This window comes from Dipodomys merriami, unplaced genomic scaffold (genome assembly GCF_024711535.1).
Source record: "Dipodomys merriami isolate MVZ:Mamm:240054 unplaced genomic scaffold, mDipMer1.0.p SCAF_16, whole genome shotgun sequence".
Lineage (NCBI taxonomy): Eukaryota > Metazoa > Chordata > Mammalia > Rodentia > Heteromyidae > Dipodomys > Dipodomys merriami.
Window position 1 is genome coordinate 31,488,873 of NW_027202937.1, and position 18,308 is coordinate 31,507,180.

Genomic DNA, 18,308 nt, shown 5'->3' on the forward strand with positions numbered 1-18,308 from the left:
TGCCCAGGCTGACATGAGCTCAGCCTCCTGAGTCGCTAAGATGAAAGGTCTGAGCCTCTGGTGGGCGGTTTTGCACCGGTGCGTGGGGGAGAGGCCTGGAGGGCCTCCCTCCTGGGCCCTCGCAGAGCCTGCTCCCCGGCCCCTCTCACGCTCCGCCCCTTGCCTCGCACCATCGATAGCGAAGACGCGTTCGGCGTCTCGGCGCTCGCTCGCTCAGGTCTGGCTGGCTGCAGCGTCGGCGTCGGGCGGGACGGCGGCGGCATGGAAGGGCCGCGGGTCGCCGCGGGCGGGGACGTGTCCCTGCACAACTTCAGCGCGAGGCTGTGGGAGCAGCTCGTCCACTTCCACGTCATGCGGCTGACGGACTCGCTCTTCCTGTGGGTGGGGGCCACGCCTCACTTGCGCAGCCTGGCCGTGGCCATGTGCAGCCGCTACGTGAGTGCGGGTCGGGGAGTGGGAAGGGCCGGGAATGGGGAGGGGAATGCGCACCGTTGGGGTAGGGGAGGGCTGGCGGAGTGGAGGCCGCGGACCCGGGTTGCTCAGGGCACTTCCGGCACCTCTGTCCGGGAGCCCGCGCGGGCTCCAGGCCCCGCCCCGCCTCAGGGACTGCCCCACCCCAAGCCCCGCCCCAGGCCCAAGCCCCGCCCCAGGGACCGCCCCAGGCCCCGCCCCCTCCAAGCCCGCCCTTCCTTCCTCCTCAGACTGTCAGCCTCTCCTTCATCCTCCAGAAATGCCCTCTACCTCCTACCCCCCACACCACCTCACTTTGACCCTGCGAATATTTGCTTCCAGTTCCTGTACAGACAACTTCTTTCCGCGCCCTCACTACCCCCTCACACTGAACTTGGGGCTCCTGTATCTTCGCTTAGATGTCTACCAGTCAAACTCAGGACCAAACTTGATCTCTCCTCTAGGCTGCTGCCCCTGCGGCCAGCCCTCTGTCTGGCAGCTCCTTTGCCGTTGCTCTGATGGTCCTCCATCCTTTCACAGTCCACGTGCCCAAGGCTTTGTTTGGCACTGCTGTCCATGAAAACAAATGGGGAGTACACCTCTCCTTCTCACATGGCTGCCACCCACATGGCTGAGCCCCGTCCTCATCCCGTATCCCCTTCCCCATTGTTGCATGCAATTTCCTAGGGCTCTTGTAACGAAGTGGTATAAACTGGGTGTTAAAACAAAAGGGGATTTGCCCTGTCACTGTTCTGGATGCCAGAAATCCAAAGTTCATGTGTTGGCTGGGTTGGTTCTTTTGGAGACTCTAGTGACAAAACCATCTATCTTCAGGTGCTGACTGGGAACCCTTCCTATTCCTAGTCTTATAGATGGTTCCCAGATCTCTGCCTTGACATAATGTGGCCACCTTTTCCCTTTGTGGTCACTTGGTTTCCTCTCCTTTCCTCTATTTTTACAGTGCTAGGGATTGAACCAGGGTTGCTGCTACATGCTAGGCAAGTGCTTTCTCCCTGAGTTTACACTCCCAGCCCTCTCTCTTGTGAGAACATAAGTCATGCTGGATATGATTCTCTCCCCCTTTTCCTGCCCCCCCTCTTTCTCTCAGGTACTGGGGCTAGCAGGCTGCCATTTGAACTACAACTCCACTTCTGGCTTTTTACTGGTTAATTGGAGATAAGAGTCTCACAGACTTTCTCTCTGCCTCCTGGGTAGCTAGGATTACAGGCATAAGCCACCAGTGCCTGGCTTAATTTGCATCTTAATTATGTTTGCTAAGATGGTATTTCTAAATTCATATTCATAGTCATATAAACATAACTTTTAGGGAACACAGCTTATCTACATTATGTGTGGCCTTAGTAGCACTGAGTAGCACAGTGACAGTTTTAAGCCAGGTCAGGGCTTGTTGCTTCTTAGCATTCTTTGCTCATTTATTCCTTTAGCGCCGACTTCCTTTGCAGATCATTGTTCCAGAATGAGACCGGTCTGTTTACCAATGTCTGTTTTCTTTGCACCTACTGGGTACTTATCAGTCATTGTGAAGTACTTGAGTGAGGCTCCTGGAGCCTGTGGCAGTCAGGGCCTAAGGACTGCAGTGGTGGGGAGTCACATCAGTGAGTGTTCAGTTTTCTATCACAGAGAACATCTGAATTAGTCCTGATGTCCTTATCTAATAGTCCTCTGCCACTTCATTCTTGCAATTCTTTACTTGATATTTTTTGTTTTCTGGTGAGTCTTGGCAGGTGAGCCTTTGGGCAGATGGTAAGTTTATTGGGAGAAGGACCAGTTTGGGAGGATCAGGATGACTAGTGGTCTTGAGACTAGTAATAGATGGTAGGGGAAGACTGTAGCCACCTAGAGGCCAGGACCATGTGCTGCTAAGACCTGAACTGTTTCAATCTCCTTTTGCAGACTGGTTTGGGGAATACGTAATTCAGCTCCTCTTGTGGGCTGTTTTGGTGATCTGATCACCTGGGCATCATAGCTTCCAGCAGGCATGTTTTGGACTAGAAGGTAGGTCATCCTTTACCAAGGGTAAAGCCCTTGTCAGAAGCCCATTCCCACTTGGTAGCCACATTAGTTCTTGGCAGAGGGCCAACAAGGGAAAAAGAGGTACGTCATGGTATTGTGGAGTACGTAATGGTCAAGCATCCTGCAGGCCAGTCTTCCATCTACTTTTGTATTTGACATTTTATTCCCCCCCCCTTTTTTTGTAATAAAGTTTTAATGGAATAGGGCCGTATTCATCCATGCATGTAGTCTTCAGCAGGTTTTGTGCTTTGATGGCAGGACTGAACCATTGGAATAGAGACCTTGTGGGCTGTAAAGCCTCAACTGTCTGTTACCTTGCCTGTGTATGGAGGAGGATAGCATCAGAAGATCTGTGATGCCTCCCTCTCCAGCCCCAAACCTAGATAAGACCATAGCGAGTAGAGATAGAGCTGCTTCATCAGCTGGCTTGCCTTGGCTGGAGTGAGGTTTTGCTGTCAAGAGAGGCTGCAGAACTCAGATGTAAGTCTGAGCAGCCTGCGGGTGGCTGCTCTGGGATCTAGGATATCTCTGACCTTATGCAAGGAGTGGAATTTGGTACTGACACCAGAGCAGAAGTGTCTGGGCATGTGTCTGCTGGGATACCACTGTCCCATTTGGGAATAGTGATTTGTTTAGAATAGGAACAGATGGGGTTTAACATTTTTATTTTTGATGGAAAAAATCCACTTGGTAAGGTAGATATACTTTTTTTTTTTTTGAGGAAGTTTAACCATGAATACTGTAGCAGTACAACTAAGTGTTGAACTTGGACTCGCTGAGCAATAGGTTCATTAGTTAATGCCATACTTTTGTACCTTTTTAACCAAAAAAATTGTGTTTTTGATTTCCCAAACCCTTAGGATACTAGGTGCAGTCTCTGGTCTGTGCTCTGCCATCTCCATCTGGACATAGGATAGCAGCACCAAAACCCAGATCCTCTATATGTCTACAGTCTTCTCCACTGACTAGTACTCCCAGGGCTTTGTGCTCAAGATGTATTTACTATAAGTTTGCTGACTCCCTCTACCTTCCAGCCTAGGGCCTCATGCTTATTATATAAATATGTAATATGAGCTATGCCTACGGCCCCATACCTCCATCCCCTTAACCTTTGTTTTTTAAAATTTTGCTACCTTCACCTTGGTTGGCCTCAGATTACCCCTGTTTCCTGAATAGCTGGGGATTAAAAGCACTTGCTACTATGTTCAGCTAAAGATCTATTATTTTGATATTTGGCTATATTGCAAGTTAGTGAGTAGAGTTTTTCCTTCCAAGGTAGGCATTTTTAATGGTGAGGGATATTACTCCCAAAATAATTGAGAGTAAGATTTGTCAAGCTGGGTGCTGGTGGATCATGCCTGTAATTCTAGCTGAGATCTGAGGATCGTGGTTCAAAGCCAGCCGGGACAGGAAAAGTCCATGAGACTTTTTATCTCCAATAAACCACTCAGAAAACTGGAAGTGGTGCTGTGACTCAAGTGGTAGAGTGCTCGCCTTGAGCTGAAGAGCTGAGGGACAAGTGCCCAGGCCCAGAGTTCAAGCCCCGTGACGGGGGGGGGGGGGGGGGGGGGGGGAAGAAAAGACCAGATTTCAGAAGGGCCACATTGATTTATCTTAACATCATTTCTACTGTTTGTTTTATTCTTATCTGAAATGAGATTGGCCTAGTCTAATCAGAAGTCTTTCTGTTCAGAATGCTCTTGCCTGATGTCCTTTCTCAATCATAGGCAGTTATTGTCCTTTAAGAGCCCAAATGAACAAGAGGACTGGAGCTGTGTGTTCTTACAGTCGTCATGAGATCAGGCATCCTGCCTCTCAGTTGAGGACCTGGCCTGGGGCACCTGGACTCTTATGATTGGCTTTCTCTTTGCTGTGGTTTTAATGATCTTGTTTGCTTTCCTCTTGGTTGGAATGTTGCCCTTCAGAATATTGCCCATTGGAGTTTCCGACATTAAAACAAGTCCTTTATGTGAATTCAGGCCTAGAACTAATTAACAGGCATGTGGTTCCAGCTTCAGGTGGCTTCTCTTTGTTTGTCCCAGCTCTATTCACCTTTTATGTTGGGGTGACCCTGCCTGTTGGCAGATTAGAGCCCTTCTTCCCAGGGGCCTCTTAAGAATCTGCTTATACCACCCTTGGGACAACAGAAGCTACAGAAATGTGGCTGGTTGCACCCACGTGGAGAAGCTGTAGTATGCTGTTTGTTTTTCTTGTAGGACTCCATCCCTGTGTGCACCTCTCTCTTTGGAGACACCTCTGACACGACCTCCACTGGCCTGGCCCAACGCCTAGGTATGTACCTATGGCTGGTGCTGAGACCAGCCAGGTGGGATCCTCCTGCTTACTTCAGAAGTAAGGAGCCCTCTTGCAGTGCTGTTGGAAGCACAGACCAGTGTGCACCGATCTTTACTGGGCACTTTTGTGCTCCCCTGTCCCCAATGTCTCAAGCCAGTACATTCCTGCCTAATTCCCTTGTCCTTCTTGGCTTTATCTTTGAGGTAAAGGCACTCCAATGAGTGCCTCATCTCCTTATGGAAGGAGAGTGAATATTGCCCACAGTGCCCTAGGGCAGCTGTTCAAGATGGCCCCTGAGCTTCATGGGGCTTTGGTGGAGCTGTGGGCAGGTGTCACCAGTGTGCAGAAAGGACCATCTGTCAGTCTCGGTGTGATGACCAGAGGTTGGTGGGAGACTGGCTTAGTAGCCTCTAAGTGTGGAGTAGTGTAGGGTCTGGTGGTGTTCAGTGTGGTGGCATCATACAAAGAACATGAAGTGAAGGTTCTACATGCTCCTACACCCGAGACACTACTTCCATAAATATGTAGGAGTTTAGGTAAGAATGGCTTGTGTTCTGTCATCACTAACATGGAGTGAGTGCCTTGGTATTCTTGGTTCCTAGGCAGTTGAGTAATAGAGTTAGTCTTGGGATCCCTAGTATCCTCAGGAGATAGGAAGGGAAGGAGCCCAGTTCCTGGTTTTAAGGTGTTCATATCTCACTTTGGTGCTGTACAAAGGGAGCTCTGTTGTCCTCACAAGTAGGGGCGTTCCTCTCAGGCGCTGGAGGATCATGCGTGTGAATGGACTATAAAGTGAGGAGGAACACCACCAGCTGGTGAAGGCAGGCCAGTGTCACCAGCCATCCCAGCTTCTCACGCTGCCATGGTAGAGGTCAGGGAGGGCAGAGGTCAGCGTTTTAGCAACTTGCAAGGTAGCTTGGAGTCAAACCTGACGAATTAAGTTTTTTGGTAACTTGTTTTTAAGAAGTAATTTTAAATTTACAGGAAAGAATTCCTGGGTTATTTAGAGTACAAGTTGTCTATCTCTGTCTGTTTAGATCATTTGTTTTCTTTGAATCATGTGAAAGCCACTTGGAGACATGGTGCCTCTCCTAAGTGTTTCATTGAATATTTCCCCAGGATTAGAGGGTAGCATGCCAAAGAGACCACTGTGTGCCCATGTCCTCAGAAAAAGTCATGGTGAAGTATGCATAGTTATGGAGACAGGATGCTGGGTGGGTATCAGCCAACAGACCCAGACAGGAGGAAGAGGATGACTGGAGTTGGTCTGATACGCTGCAAAAAAGCCTTAATACAAAAAGCATAAAGTGTGCTCAAGAATATCCAAGAGATGGAGGCCTAATACCAACTTGTATGCAAACCTCAAGCAGTTCTCAGTTACTCAGGTCACTGGCTACCAGTTTCTCCAAAGGGTTTGGTACCTACCACCCAGTGCGTCCTCAGCTGTGCCCGGCCTCAAGCCTGGAGATGCAGCACTAATGCATCCTGATGGGAAGGGGGAAGTGTCCTGCACAGCTTCTTTTACGGAAGATGAAAGCAGGCAGGGGACGTTCCAAGTCACCCTGGAAACATCTCAGCTTCTGTGTGGAGACCCTGTATTCTTTTGGTCTTGGAGGCAGAGTTGGATCTGGGAGGATGCTGCCACAGTAGTGGCTTGACTCTCTGGGAAGGCCTGTCTTAGCAATTCTAGTGTTTGGAATCAAAGTGGGCTCTGAGAGGGCAGGCTGAGCAGGGTATGATCTGATAGTTGTTCCAGCTAGCCTTTGTGGGACCCTCTGCAGTACCACATTGCTCGTTTTCAAGATCATTGTTTAACTGTCCTGCACCTAGGGGATAGTGAAATTGGTGAGACACTATGGAGGAGACTTACGCCCTGCTCCCCTATCCCACAGCCAATTAGATCAGTCCAGGCACAGCTGCCCCCTTTGTGGGTACCCTGCATGTAACAAGCTGGCATGAGACTCTGCTCCAAGTTCTATGAGCAGTTCCTAAAACACCAGCTTTCATAACTGAATACCTGTGTCTGTCCATTCAGATACATTCCCTTTGTTAAGAATAACAGCTTTATTGAGATGTAATCTACCTGCCATACAATTCACTCAGCTGTCCTCAAGGCTGTGGCTGGGCTCATCATTTCACTCTGCACAGTTATATCAGCTACCCATTCAATGAGGCATTATCTAAGTTCTCCTGTAACCCCCCAAACCTCATTGTTTTCCGTAGCTGAGAAAAATACCTTTAAGATCCAAAGGTTGATTTGTAGAAGAGGAATTGAAGCCCAAAGAGCTTTCTAGATTGTGATGGGGCTGAGAGGCCCTCACCTGAAGCTGATTCAACTCCTGTTCCATGTGCCACGCTGCCTCCCGTGTTATCTAGTGAGACTGATGGTAAGACAGCCACCAAGAGGACAGAATTCACAGCAGGGTGTAATCCTGTGGTGTGTATTCTATACTACCTTCTAGCTTCTTACCACATTGATTTTCTGCCTATGGATGAGTGATGGCACTGGGGGGAGGTTGGAGTCCGTGCCTCAGTAGGTGAGTAGGAGTTTCTGCACCTTCCCTGAGCATGGGTGTGGTCAGGGGAGGAGGCCCAGTCTTGGTCCAGGCACAATTGAATTGGCTTAGGCTTATTGCTTACTCTTCTTGTTTTGTTGTTTCTGGCCTTGACTAACTGGTTTTAACTAACACTGAATGTTAGTCATATGTGCATATATATGTATATAAATATACACACACTCACATATACAAAATGTACATGCATAGAATATATATATGTTCACCTCCAGGCAGAGATTGGAATTGGAATGGAACCTGGTATTAGTGAAAGAGACCAACTTTAACATTTCATTTTAAATATGTTAGCATATTAGGTGTTTTTAGAAACAAAGCCTACAAAACTCCAAAGCACAAAAGCCAGTGTAGAGCAGAAGGCTTGAGAGGACTTGTTAACACTGATTGTTGGGCTGAACCACTGGAGGACTTGTTAACATTGATTGCTGGGCTGAACCCAGCTTTCTGATGTAGAAGGTCTGGATGCTTCTCTCAGCAAGCTCCCACTAATGCTGCTAATGTGGTGCCCACACAAAAAAATCCAGGGCTCAAGAACCTAAGATAGGTGCTAAGTAACATCTATTTGAATGAACAGTACTAGGAAGAGTTAGAAAGTAGAATTCTTTTCTCTCTAAACCTTGTTTTCTCTTTCCAAGTATTTCCCAGCTGTAGGCAGGTGTGAGGAAAGAAACCCTGTGGTGTTTCTGTGATGGTTTTTGTCAATGTTTCTCTCTTTTTAGCCAGGAAGACCAACAAACAGGTGTTTGTCAGCTATAACCTTCAAAACACAGACAGTAACTTCGCGTTACTTGTAGAAAACAGGATCAAGGAAGAAATGGAGGCTTTTCCGGAAAAGTTCTGAGTGGCAGAAGGGAGAATTTATAACTTATGTACAATGTACATTTAAATAAATGGATTGTGCTTTTGTTATCAGGCTGTGTTTATACTTCATTTAAAGGGTTTATCTTGAGCTGGGAGTGTAGCTTAAGCGGTAGAATTTAGCAAGTGTAAACCTTGTTCAAACCCTAGTATTACTGAAAAAGAAAAACCCCAAATAAATAGTTCATCTTAAGGGCTTTCCCTTTCTTCTGTCAGTGAACCAGAATGTGCTGATAGGCTGGGGAAGGAGGAAAGCAAGGGGTAGCAAACACTTGACTACGCAGTGGGGGCAAATGGGGCTTTGTGGCAATTGAAGGGTGCAACATAATGCAGAGTTTCAATCAGTTGCGACTTATGTACAGTCCCAATTAGAGCTGAAGTTAGTATCTTTATAAGTATGTTCTAGTGATTGGGGGTAATGGCTTGAGTGTTAGAGGCCTAACAAACAAGCATGAGGCCTTGAGTTGAAATAACCCAAACCGTGGCCCCTTTCCCTCCCCAAAAATACGCTTTAGGTTTTCTGTGCTTTTCTCAGGTTTCTGTCTGCTTCCCATGAAGATGTGTTTTCCCATCAATTTTAGCTAACCCTGTCTCTTGGGCACTTCTTACTATGTTCTCCATGTGCTCTTTCCCTGGGCCGTTTCCTGCTAGGAATAGGGCCCCTCCGAGGAGTGCATGGTGGATGTCTGAGGTTAGGAGCCTCTGCAGCCTTCCCATGCTAGCCTCGAAGGCCTTGGCCACCGTTTCCACAGTTTGGGAAGCACAGTGGGCCCCTTTCTAGGATAGAATAGTAAGTGACACAAAATCAGGGCTATAGAGAGAAGAGTTTGGTATAAATACTTTATTAAAGAAATATTTTCTTGTTAAAAAATACTACATTGAGAAGAGTTTGGGGTTATCAGTCTTTCCTCACAGAATCACAGTGTAAGATAAGTCATTTCTTAACCTCTCTAGGCTCTTTCACGGATTAGCAGAACATAAATGAGAAAAAAAATTCCTCTTAAATGTATTGAATTCTCAGGTGGGCTGAGAATGGCACTAGATAAAACAGTTTGTGTTTAGTCCCACCTCTCCGCTTCTGCCTGCCTTTTAAGACTAGGACTTTAAAGCAGAGTGACAGCTCCCTCTCCCACCCCATCCCCCAGGCCAGTGGACAGTTTACAGAGGCGTTGAAAGTAGTGACTCAGTGAACTCTGAATCAACATGGAGGACTTTATTACTCTTCATCAATGGTAGTGAAATGCCCTTCGCTGGATACCATCAGGTGAGGTAGGGAAGACATTCCAGAGGAAATCTGTTAATGGGGCAACATTTTTATTTCTGTACATTTACATACGAATTTTCCCCAAAGGTACAACAGAGGCAACACCATGCAGACAGGTAGCTGTGAATGACAGTTCAGAACTCAGTGTAGCTTGTGCTATGAACAAGTACCGCCGGAGGAAGCCCCGTGGACATGTACAGTAACATGGTTCCTAGAGTCAAACCTCACAAGGTTGGGGTGCAGAGGGACAGAGGTAGGGAAGCGTTCCTTATTTGACACGACACACTGTACTCCTTTCCCAACACACACACAATACATTACAGTGAGGTGGTGGTCTTCAAGACAGTTGAATCGTGGGCCTCCCCAGCCTGAGGGCCCCAGGGCTGGGCAGTGTGACAGTCATAAGATGCACTGAGTGGCACTTCCAGTTCAGGGGTCTCCCATGTGGCTCTGGGAAGTGGTCATGTTTGAGTGGGATCCTTCCCCTATGAGGTCTGATTTGATGCTTACCGTTCTGTGGTCAGACCCACTCACTACTGTGTCTTCCAGCTGCCGGTGATTACAGTCTTGGAAAACATTTAACCCCTTTTCCTGTTTGAGTGCTAATAACTACGGTATTTGATAAGAGTTATTACTGACTTCTGGAAAAGAATAAGAAATAACCCCATCTCCGGTGTTCACATTTGTGCATAACTTATTAAAGGGTTTGCAGGGTGTAGGGATGGGTGGTGAGAGCAGCAGGGTACCTTCCCACGTTTCCCCAGGGGATGAGAGGGCAAAACAGAAAGGGAATGTGCCTGAGATGAGTCTCTTCTAGAAATCCAGGAGGGACATTGGACCAAGAAGCTCAATATAGGCTGGTGCTAGGGAGCTGGGGCTCAGACCTCCCTGTGGGGCCAGGCAGGTTTGTCCTGTCTCCGGCCTGGGTGCCCTCCTGCCTTTCTGCCTTGGTATGGGCTTTGCAGTGCTCCCATAGAAGCATTCTTTTTCTGACTGTATTTCACACAGGTGTTCCTCAAGAGCTTCAACTACCCTTAAGCTGTAGGAGCTCAGACTTACCCCTAGCTTTCCCCCACAGGGTTCTGCCTGCTGAGATCTTCCTGCACATTTGCTAGACTGGGCCCTGCCCCAGGTCCCAGAGCCAGCTGCTTACAGTCACTGATAGGTTCGCCTTGATTGCTGAAGTGCTTAGCACTGGTCTTCACTGGCCCAGTTTTTGTTGTTGTTGTTTTTTTCATTGTCACTTGAGGTGGAAAAGTTTAGAAGTGCTATACCTTGACACCACATTCTTGTGATTTCGGCAGCATTCTGTAGCTTCTATACATTGCTTTATAAAGCACTGAACGACCAGTGTGAGACTGCTCACAACTTCTGTATATGTTCTGTCCTATATTTAGCTGGGTTTGCTGCCAGACGACTTGGTAGCAAGTACCCTAAAAAAAGGTAAAAGGTATTTGACAAGTTTGGCACGCAAAGGCTTGCACAGATCTAAAGAAAGGCCTTTGTAAGAGGTGAATGCAGACTGAATGGACACACAGAACAAGATGGCTTAAGAAAAAAGACCAGGGTGGGTGAAGAAGAGCTGGATTTGGAGCAGGTTTGGGGAAGGCTGGCCAGACAGCCTCCATCCCCCGTCATCTGTCCTGGAGCAAGAATGTCAGACCACAGGCATCAGATGATGAGTTGGCAAAGGCCCAGCTGCTGCAAATACAGGACTGCACGTCTGATTACTGGCCCCAGAAGGTCTTTATCAAGGCCGCGGGTTCCTGCTGATGTGTGTACCAGATGTGGAGAAGAGGTGGGTGAAACAGGAAGAAACAGACCAGGTGGAGAGCTGGAGGGGGAGAAACTCAACCCCTTTCTGGCCCTTTGAATTCTAGCAACTCGTTTGAAGACATCTAATTGGCTACACAGGCCCAAGACTGATTTCCCTGGCTGAACACAGTCCATGGCAGAGATGCATCAGAGGGGCAAGACTGATGGTTCTAGTAAGCCAACATGTCCAAAAAAGCAGGAGCCTGAGTTGCTACAAAGCAGTGCCTGTCTGTGTGGAGAAAGCTGGTTTCTTAGCAGCCCCAGGTGTTCCACTGCCTGGGGCAAAATGAGGAACATAATGAGAACCCTGGGAGAGGGCAGCATGGGAGTTGAGCTTTGGTGAGTTATTGCTTTCTCACTTCTTGCTTCTTTCAAGAGGCTAGAGACCATGTGGACTGGACTGTGAACAATCTGCATTCCTGTCCTAGGCCCCTCTGTGCTGAGTGAGTGACAGGTGGAAGTGAAGAGGAAGACATGAGAGGATGGTCTCCTGCAGTGCTGGGGCTCTGGGATCCCGGGAGAATGCCAGCCATCTGAGCTGGTGCTCTCTGTGGTATGTGTTCCAGATGTGGGTGACAGCCACATGTGGGAGAGCAAGGCTTCCTCCTGGGATTTGCCCCAGTCATCTTTCTCAATTATTTTCCTGTTACTATAGTTCACACAGGAGCCACATTTTCAAGTAGTGCTGGCAACAAAGCTGATTGGAGGAGGGAATTTCTCTGTTGGAGCCGAATCTGGGAAGAAGTTTTAATAAAAATGAATGTCTCAGACCCCAACACATTTGCTACTTGCATATTTTTTTTAAACTAAGCAAACCTGGTGTCAGAAAACTGGTGAATATTATCGCTGATCATTTTAGATTTCTGGTAAAGCATCAAGTACAAGGGATGATCCAGAAGGAATGAGGGCTAAGCTGGTTTTGATGATATCCAAGAGCCGTTTCCCCTAACATGGATGGAAACTACCCTACAAACAAAAAGGGGAAAAAAAGGGACTTTACAACATACAGATTAGCAAAACCCTAACTGTGTACACTTCACTGTCTCAAATGTAGTCCCCAGAATGTTCCCCAAGAGTGTTGACTGTCCATGGTGAGTGGCTGCGTGGTGGCTCCAGGCCTGCCCAGTGAGCATTGGCGGTGCAGCTGGAGGGTGTGCAGCTGTAAGGACCCCCAGCGAGGAGGCTGGCTGCTGCGTTGGTCACTCCTGGGGTCTTCCCCAGTGACCCTGCCTCACTCCTGAAGGCTGTTCCATCTCATGATCAGTGAGAAGGAAGGGAATAAAGTGCTTCTTGTAAAAATGACCAAAATAAATACCAACATTCAATGGCAGAAAAGAAAGTCTTGAAGAATTATTTCCAGAGTCTGTTTCCTTAATCCCACTCCTTGGACATTTGGAAAGATAGAATTTCCCCACACCACTTGAAAGTCTCACAATTGGATGGTGTCAGCAGCAGAGTTGGACTTTCTTCCTCTTGCCGTGGTTCTTCTCCCTGGTCTCTAAATCTGTGTCCAAACTCCCTCCAGCCTTTGGAGTCCCAGGGGACTTGCAGGATGGCAGCAGGTCTTGGCCAGCTACATGGACTTCATGCCATTGGCTGTGGCACCCTCAGGCAGCCCGTCACCTGTAGCAGCTGTGTCGTGCAGGCCTGAGTAGTCTTTGAGCTCAGCATTGGTGAGCAGGAGCGGCTGCTCCCCCTTCTTGTGGGGCAGCAGCGGCTGCCTCGTGTAGTGCTCCCCATTGAAGATGTTCTCAGGCAGGTTCTGGTCCCTGCTTTCCGGCAGCAGCAGGATGCAGATAATGCAGATGAGTGTACAGCAGGCAAAGATGATGTGGTGTAAGAAGTAGCCTTTCTGGTTGTGCAGCTCGATGATGGGTGCTGTCAGCATGCCAAAGCCTGCGCTGGCCAGCACCAGCCCCAGCCCACCACACCTGCAGGGAAGGGAGGGCATAGGGTTAGTGGAGCACATGGGGCTGGTGCTTCAGCAGGCCCTGGTGCAAGCATGGTTACCAGCTCACGAGAATTCAAATGCACCCCCCACACTTTATGGAAACAGTCTTCAAATCTGTATTGATGACATTTAGAGGCAGGACCTTGGGGAATTAGGACTAGAGGCAATCAGAAGGATGGAGCACTTAGGATGACATTAGTGGCTTTGCAAGGAAAGGAAGAGAGACCCAGGCTAATCTACTTGCTGTGCCTTTACCATGGGATGTTCTGTGCTACCGTAGGTCTCTACCAACAACAGGTGTAACCCACCACCTTTGGAACTCTCAGCTTCTAGAACCATGAGATGAATAAACCTTTGTTCTTGATTAATTATACACTTTGAGGTAATTAGTCAGCAACAGAAAACAGATGGAGACACAGGAGATTGGTACAACACTGCATATTCCACAGGTGGGACCTCATAGGCCACATTCCTCTTTTGCTGTGTCGGTGGACCACTGCAGCTCCGAACACATTAAACAACAAAACCCAGGACATGTCCCTGGTTCCCAGGCCTCACTGTGGACAGGCAGAGATGGTTTTATCTTCAGCAGCTTGAGGTGAGTTGTCAGCGTAATCTCAGAGTAGTGGGTAAAAGACATAGGAATGTAGACTTCAGTTGGTTTAAGGAATCCCATTCTAATGGAGCTGCTCAAACCACCTTTGAATGACAAAGGAACTTTTGTCTTTGTTATATGAGTCAGAGTAGAATAAAGGGGAAGTCCCTGCAGGTTGCTGATTTAGAGTTCCAGTACTTGACTAAGTGGCTCTTAACTCAAAAATAGGCTTTCCTACAAACTCAAAATATACAATCAACATAAAGGGCAACTGCTGCCTACCTGTTAGCAACAGACTACTCAAACATGAAAATTTAAAAACAATTAAAATGCTTATAAATAGCAAAAGGTGTGGCATGATGACTTACATCTGTCATCCTAGATACTTAGGAGGTAGAGATTAGGAGGATCAAGATTCTAGGTCAGCCATGCAAAAGATTAGCAAGACCTCATATGAACCAATTAAAAAAGAAGCTGGGCATTTTGGACTGTGCTTGTCATCCCAGTTGTGAGGAAAGTGTAAACAAGATCTCTGTCTTTAGTCTGGCTTGAGTAGGAAGGCAAGATGCTATTTGAAATATAAAGCAACAAGGGTTGGGTGTGTGGCTCAAGTGCTAGAGTACCTGCTTGGTCCCTGAGTTTAAACTCTTAGTACTGCCAAAAAGAAAGAAAGAATTGTGCAGATCGCAGTCCTTGTCAAGTTGAGGTATAGATTCAACACAAGCCCAATTAAACTTATTTGATTTTTTCCATTTGAGAAAATTATGAGCTGATCTCAGAATTCAAATGGAAATATAAAGGGCCCCAAATAGCCAAAAACTATTTTGAAAAAGACCAAAGTTGCAAGACCATATATCTACAGAAAGACCCATGGATACAACCAGGAGTTCAGAAACAAAATGGCGTTCCCCCCCCCCCCCCCCCCCCGCTTGGTGCTTGGGATGACTCTCAGTACCACTTGAAACATTAAACAACTGCCACTCGAGTCATGCACTCAGCCACAGACAAAAATGAACTCAAGATGGACTTAAGAACCTAAGAGTGAAAGCTCAAACACACACTTCCAGAAAAACATAAAAAATCTTTGTGACTTAAATTTAATCAGGCATATCAGGCAGGATTTAATAAAAAATTAAAAATTTCTACCCTTCTATTTTTCTCATGGAAAGCAGGAAATGTTTCTTCTCCCTACTTTCTCCTGTTTTACTGAAAATAAACCATCGATGAGACTCCTGTTTATGAGTCATTCTGAAATGCTTTTCTGAGTGGAACTGCAGGACCCCCACATTTCTATGCAAACTGGGAAACAGAGGTAAACCTCTCATCCATCCTCCAGTGACAGAAATTGTCCGGCCTGAGTCAGAGTTTAGTCTTGCAAGGGCTCCATGGTAATGGCTGTTGATGAAACCATAAAGATCAAAAGATTCACTATTCTCCTAATTTACAGACAGAATGGCTCCTAGGTCAGGCTCCTGTCTCACAGCCCTCTCCTCCTCTATGGACACTTTGTATTTATTCTAGAAAGGAAATTGTCAGTGAGCCTTCTGAATCTTGAATCATTTTACAAAGTCTGGCAGAGATTTCTTCAGGATGTGTACATGCATCATCACAATACAGCCCTGGCCTATTGGAGCATGTTTGGAGCCACCATCCTTGATCCTTTTCCTCCTGAGCACTAACTATTGTAATCTCCAATAGTCATTGTGAATCTTACAGTAAATGCTGCAAGCACTAAAGAAATGGGTGCAAACTAACCAACTGATCACCTAGTATGTACCAAGAATTAAAATAAGGAAAAAAGGATTGGGAGTAAAGAAAGGCACTTCATATCCTCACATGCTCTTGGCTTACCTTTAAAAAATATAAAAAGATACATGCGTCAGAAAAGGAAAAGACAGGCTGTGGTCTCAGAAAAATGTTTGCAAAGCATGTATCTGGTAGAGGACATGTATTCAGACTTATACAGAAGTATGTAAAAAACTTAAACAGAAGACTACACAATTAAAAAATAGGTAAAAGATTTCAAAGGACCTTTGTCCAAAGGAACTATATGAAGTATAAATATCCAGTAAGACACAAGAAGATACATAACACCATTAATGAGAAATGCAAATTAAAACCACAAGATAAGACTGCACACATGCTAGGAAACTCATAAACAATAAAATGTTGGTGAGAATGTGGGGAAACTAGGACTCATAGAGTTTTCATATACCCGTGCTGCTAGTAGGACTCTAAATACTGCAGCTACCTTGAACAATTTTTTATTGAAGGATAATTTGGGAAAAAAGCTAATTAACCCAACAGTCTGGGTGTTGGTAACATATGATTGTGGTCTCAGCTAAGAGGGAAATGTAGGTAGGAGGATTATGGTCTGAGGCTGGACCTGGGCCAAAATTTGAGACCATACTTGAAATATAACTAAAGGGCTGAGGGTATGACTCAGATGGTGATCAAACACTGTCTAGAAAAGCACAAGGCCTTGAGTTCAAACCCTAAGTTGGCTTAGTGGTAGAGTGCTTGCCTTGCATACATGAAGCCCTGGGTTTGATTCCTCAGTACCACATAAACGAAGAAGCTGGAAGTAGTGATGTGGCTCAAGTGGTAGAGTGCTAGCCTTGAGCAAAAAGCAGCTCAGGAACAGTGCCCAGGCCCTGAGTTCAAGCCCCAGGACTGGCAAAAAATAAAACGAACAGAAAACCTCCCAGTACTGAAAAAAAAAAAAAAGGAAAAAAATTAAGCATCTGTATAACCAGCGATTCCATATATGAAGTAAAATATACACTCATAAAACACAAGCTAATGCTTATTGCAGCATTCTTCATAATAGCAATACTTGGAAATTATGCAAGTGTTTATCAGCTAGTGAATGGGTAAATGAAACATGGTCTATCATAGGCAACGGAGTATTACTCAGCTAGGAATGAAGCAGTGACACATGCTACACTATGGAAACATTATGCTAAATGATTGTGTGATTCCATTTGTATATAGTGTCAAGAAGGCCAATCTATAGAGAGGGAATGCAGATTAGTGACTGTCTGGGACTGGAAGAGAGGACAGAAACTTGCTTATAGATGGTATGGGATGGGGTATTGTGGAGATGGAAATTGGACTCTGGTGATGGCTGCACACTGCTATAAAAGTACTAAGTTACTGATTAAACTTCAAATGGGCGAATTTATGGTATGTCAATGATATCTTAATAAAGCTGTTACCACCCGGCCCCCACACTGTTCCTGTTGTGGGGACTGGGCCTCCTCTTGGTACAAATGCCCATTAGTTTGGGGCAGTTGCCTGGTCACCTTGTCTTCCCTTTCCACAGCCATCATGACTGCCTAGGACTGAGTTTCTTACCATGGCATGGAGCAGCCTGTTCCCAGGGCTCTAGATCTTCTTCCACTTGCTTGCAAGGGGCTAGACCAGTCCTGGCTGAAGGGGATGTTACTGGGTGCCCTTGGTCCTGCACAGGTGCTTTGTTGGGCTCCTGGCTCTAGGTCAGCATTGTGGAGTCCAGCTGAGCAAGCTGCAGAGTGGCTCCCACCCACAGCACTGCCCAACTCACCATGTCTCTAACAACTTAAGAGGCTTTCAAGAGTGGGACCTTTAGTCTTCAGTCTTCGGTCTCTACCATTAACCTCAGTGCCTGAGATCTGACTGGCACGCAGGCATTATCCAACAATCCCCACTTCCCAGATTCCCACCCTTTGCCTTGCATGGGGGGCAGTGAAGTACAATAATAATGAGATACCCTTTCATGACCAGGTTACCACAAACTGAGCAGATGCTTGCTGGCTGAGCAGATCCTACACTGTTATACTGTTGACGTTTCCATGACAAGGAATGAAGTGGTCCCTGGCCAATAGCCCACAAAGCATCAAGTCCTCAATGTAACAGTGTGCGAGGAACATGATCTGCCAGTAACCATGGCCCTGGAAGCAGGTTCCCCTGACTGCAGCCTGGGATGCCCTGAGCAGGGAACCCAGATAAGCTGCCCCGAGACCCCTCAGCCACCAGCACTGGAGGTAACAGGCATGTCACCTCAAGCTATTATGGTTTGGGGTCGTTTGTTATGCAGAAATAGATAACTATGACCCTCATATCTGACCCTTAGTAAGGCCACATGTGAAGATCCTTAGTATTAGAAAGCCCTTCACCAAGTGAAAAGCTGAAAGAGCTGCAGGAAGAGCCACACCTGCTTCTGATTGTCCATCACAGGATGCAAATAAGAAAGAACAGCATAGCATATACTTATTTTAGTGCCTTCTAGATACCCACTTTCATCTCAGGAAGAGGGCCTCAGGTCACCCTTTGAAACACTCCACATTGTTCCATCAATATCTACTCACAGGCCCATCTTCCTTTCTCACTCAGACTTTGAGGGCAAGGGCTATTTTCTAGAACATCAATGGCCCACACGATTTGTATTTTATAAAGTTGGATGCCTGTGGATCCCACTGGCTTCCTACGTAG

At 46.7% G+C, this 18,308-nt stretch overlaps 2 protein-coding genes across 6 annotated transcripts in view; one reads left to right on the forward strand and one right to left on the reverse strand.

Moving 5' to 3' along the window:
- The first annotated feature begins 225 nt into the window (after window positions 1-225).
- Psmg4 (proteasome assembly chaperone 4) overlaps window positions 226-18,308 on the forward strand; it is a 154,025-nt gene continuing 135,942 nt past the window's right edge. The window contains exons 1-3 of one of the 4 annotated variants that reach the window (XM_070024649.1): window positions 226-435; window positions 4,701-4,776; window positions 8,072-8,264. In XM_070024649.1, coding sequence (XP_069880750.1) covers window positions 262-435; window positions 4,701-4,776; window positions 8,072-8,193 — 372 coding nt within the window. In that variant the 5' untranslated portion in view covers window positions 226-261 and the 3' untranslated portion in view covers window positions 8,194-8,264. Of the gene's footprint in view, window positions 436-4,700; window positions 4,777-7,002; window positions 7,161-8,071; window positions 8,265-18,308 lie in introns of those variants that run through there. The other 3 variants (XM_070024652.1, XM_070024653.1, XM_070024650.1) reach the window with 3 other exon arrangements.
- The window catches only part of Slc22a23 (solute carrier family 22 member 23), a 198,433-nt gene continuing 189,527 nt past the window's right edge, over window positions 9,403-18,308 (reverse strand). For both annotated transcript variants that reach the window (XM_070024645.1, XM_070024646.1), the window contains one exon: window positions 9,403-13,220. In XM_070024645.1, coding sequence (XP_069880746.1) covers window positions 12,863-13,220 — 358 coding nt within the window. In that variant the 3' untranslated portion in view covers window positions 9,403-12,862. The remainder of the gene's footprint in view (window positions 13,221-18,308) is intronic.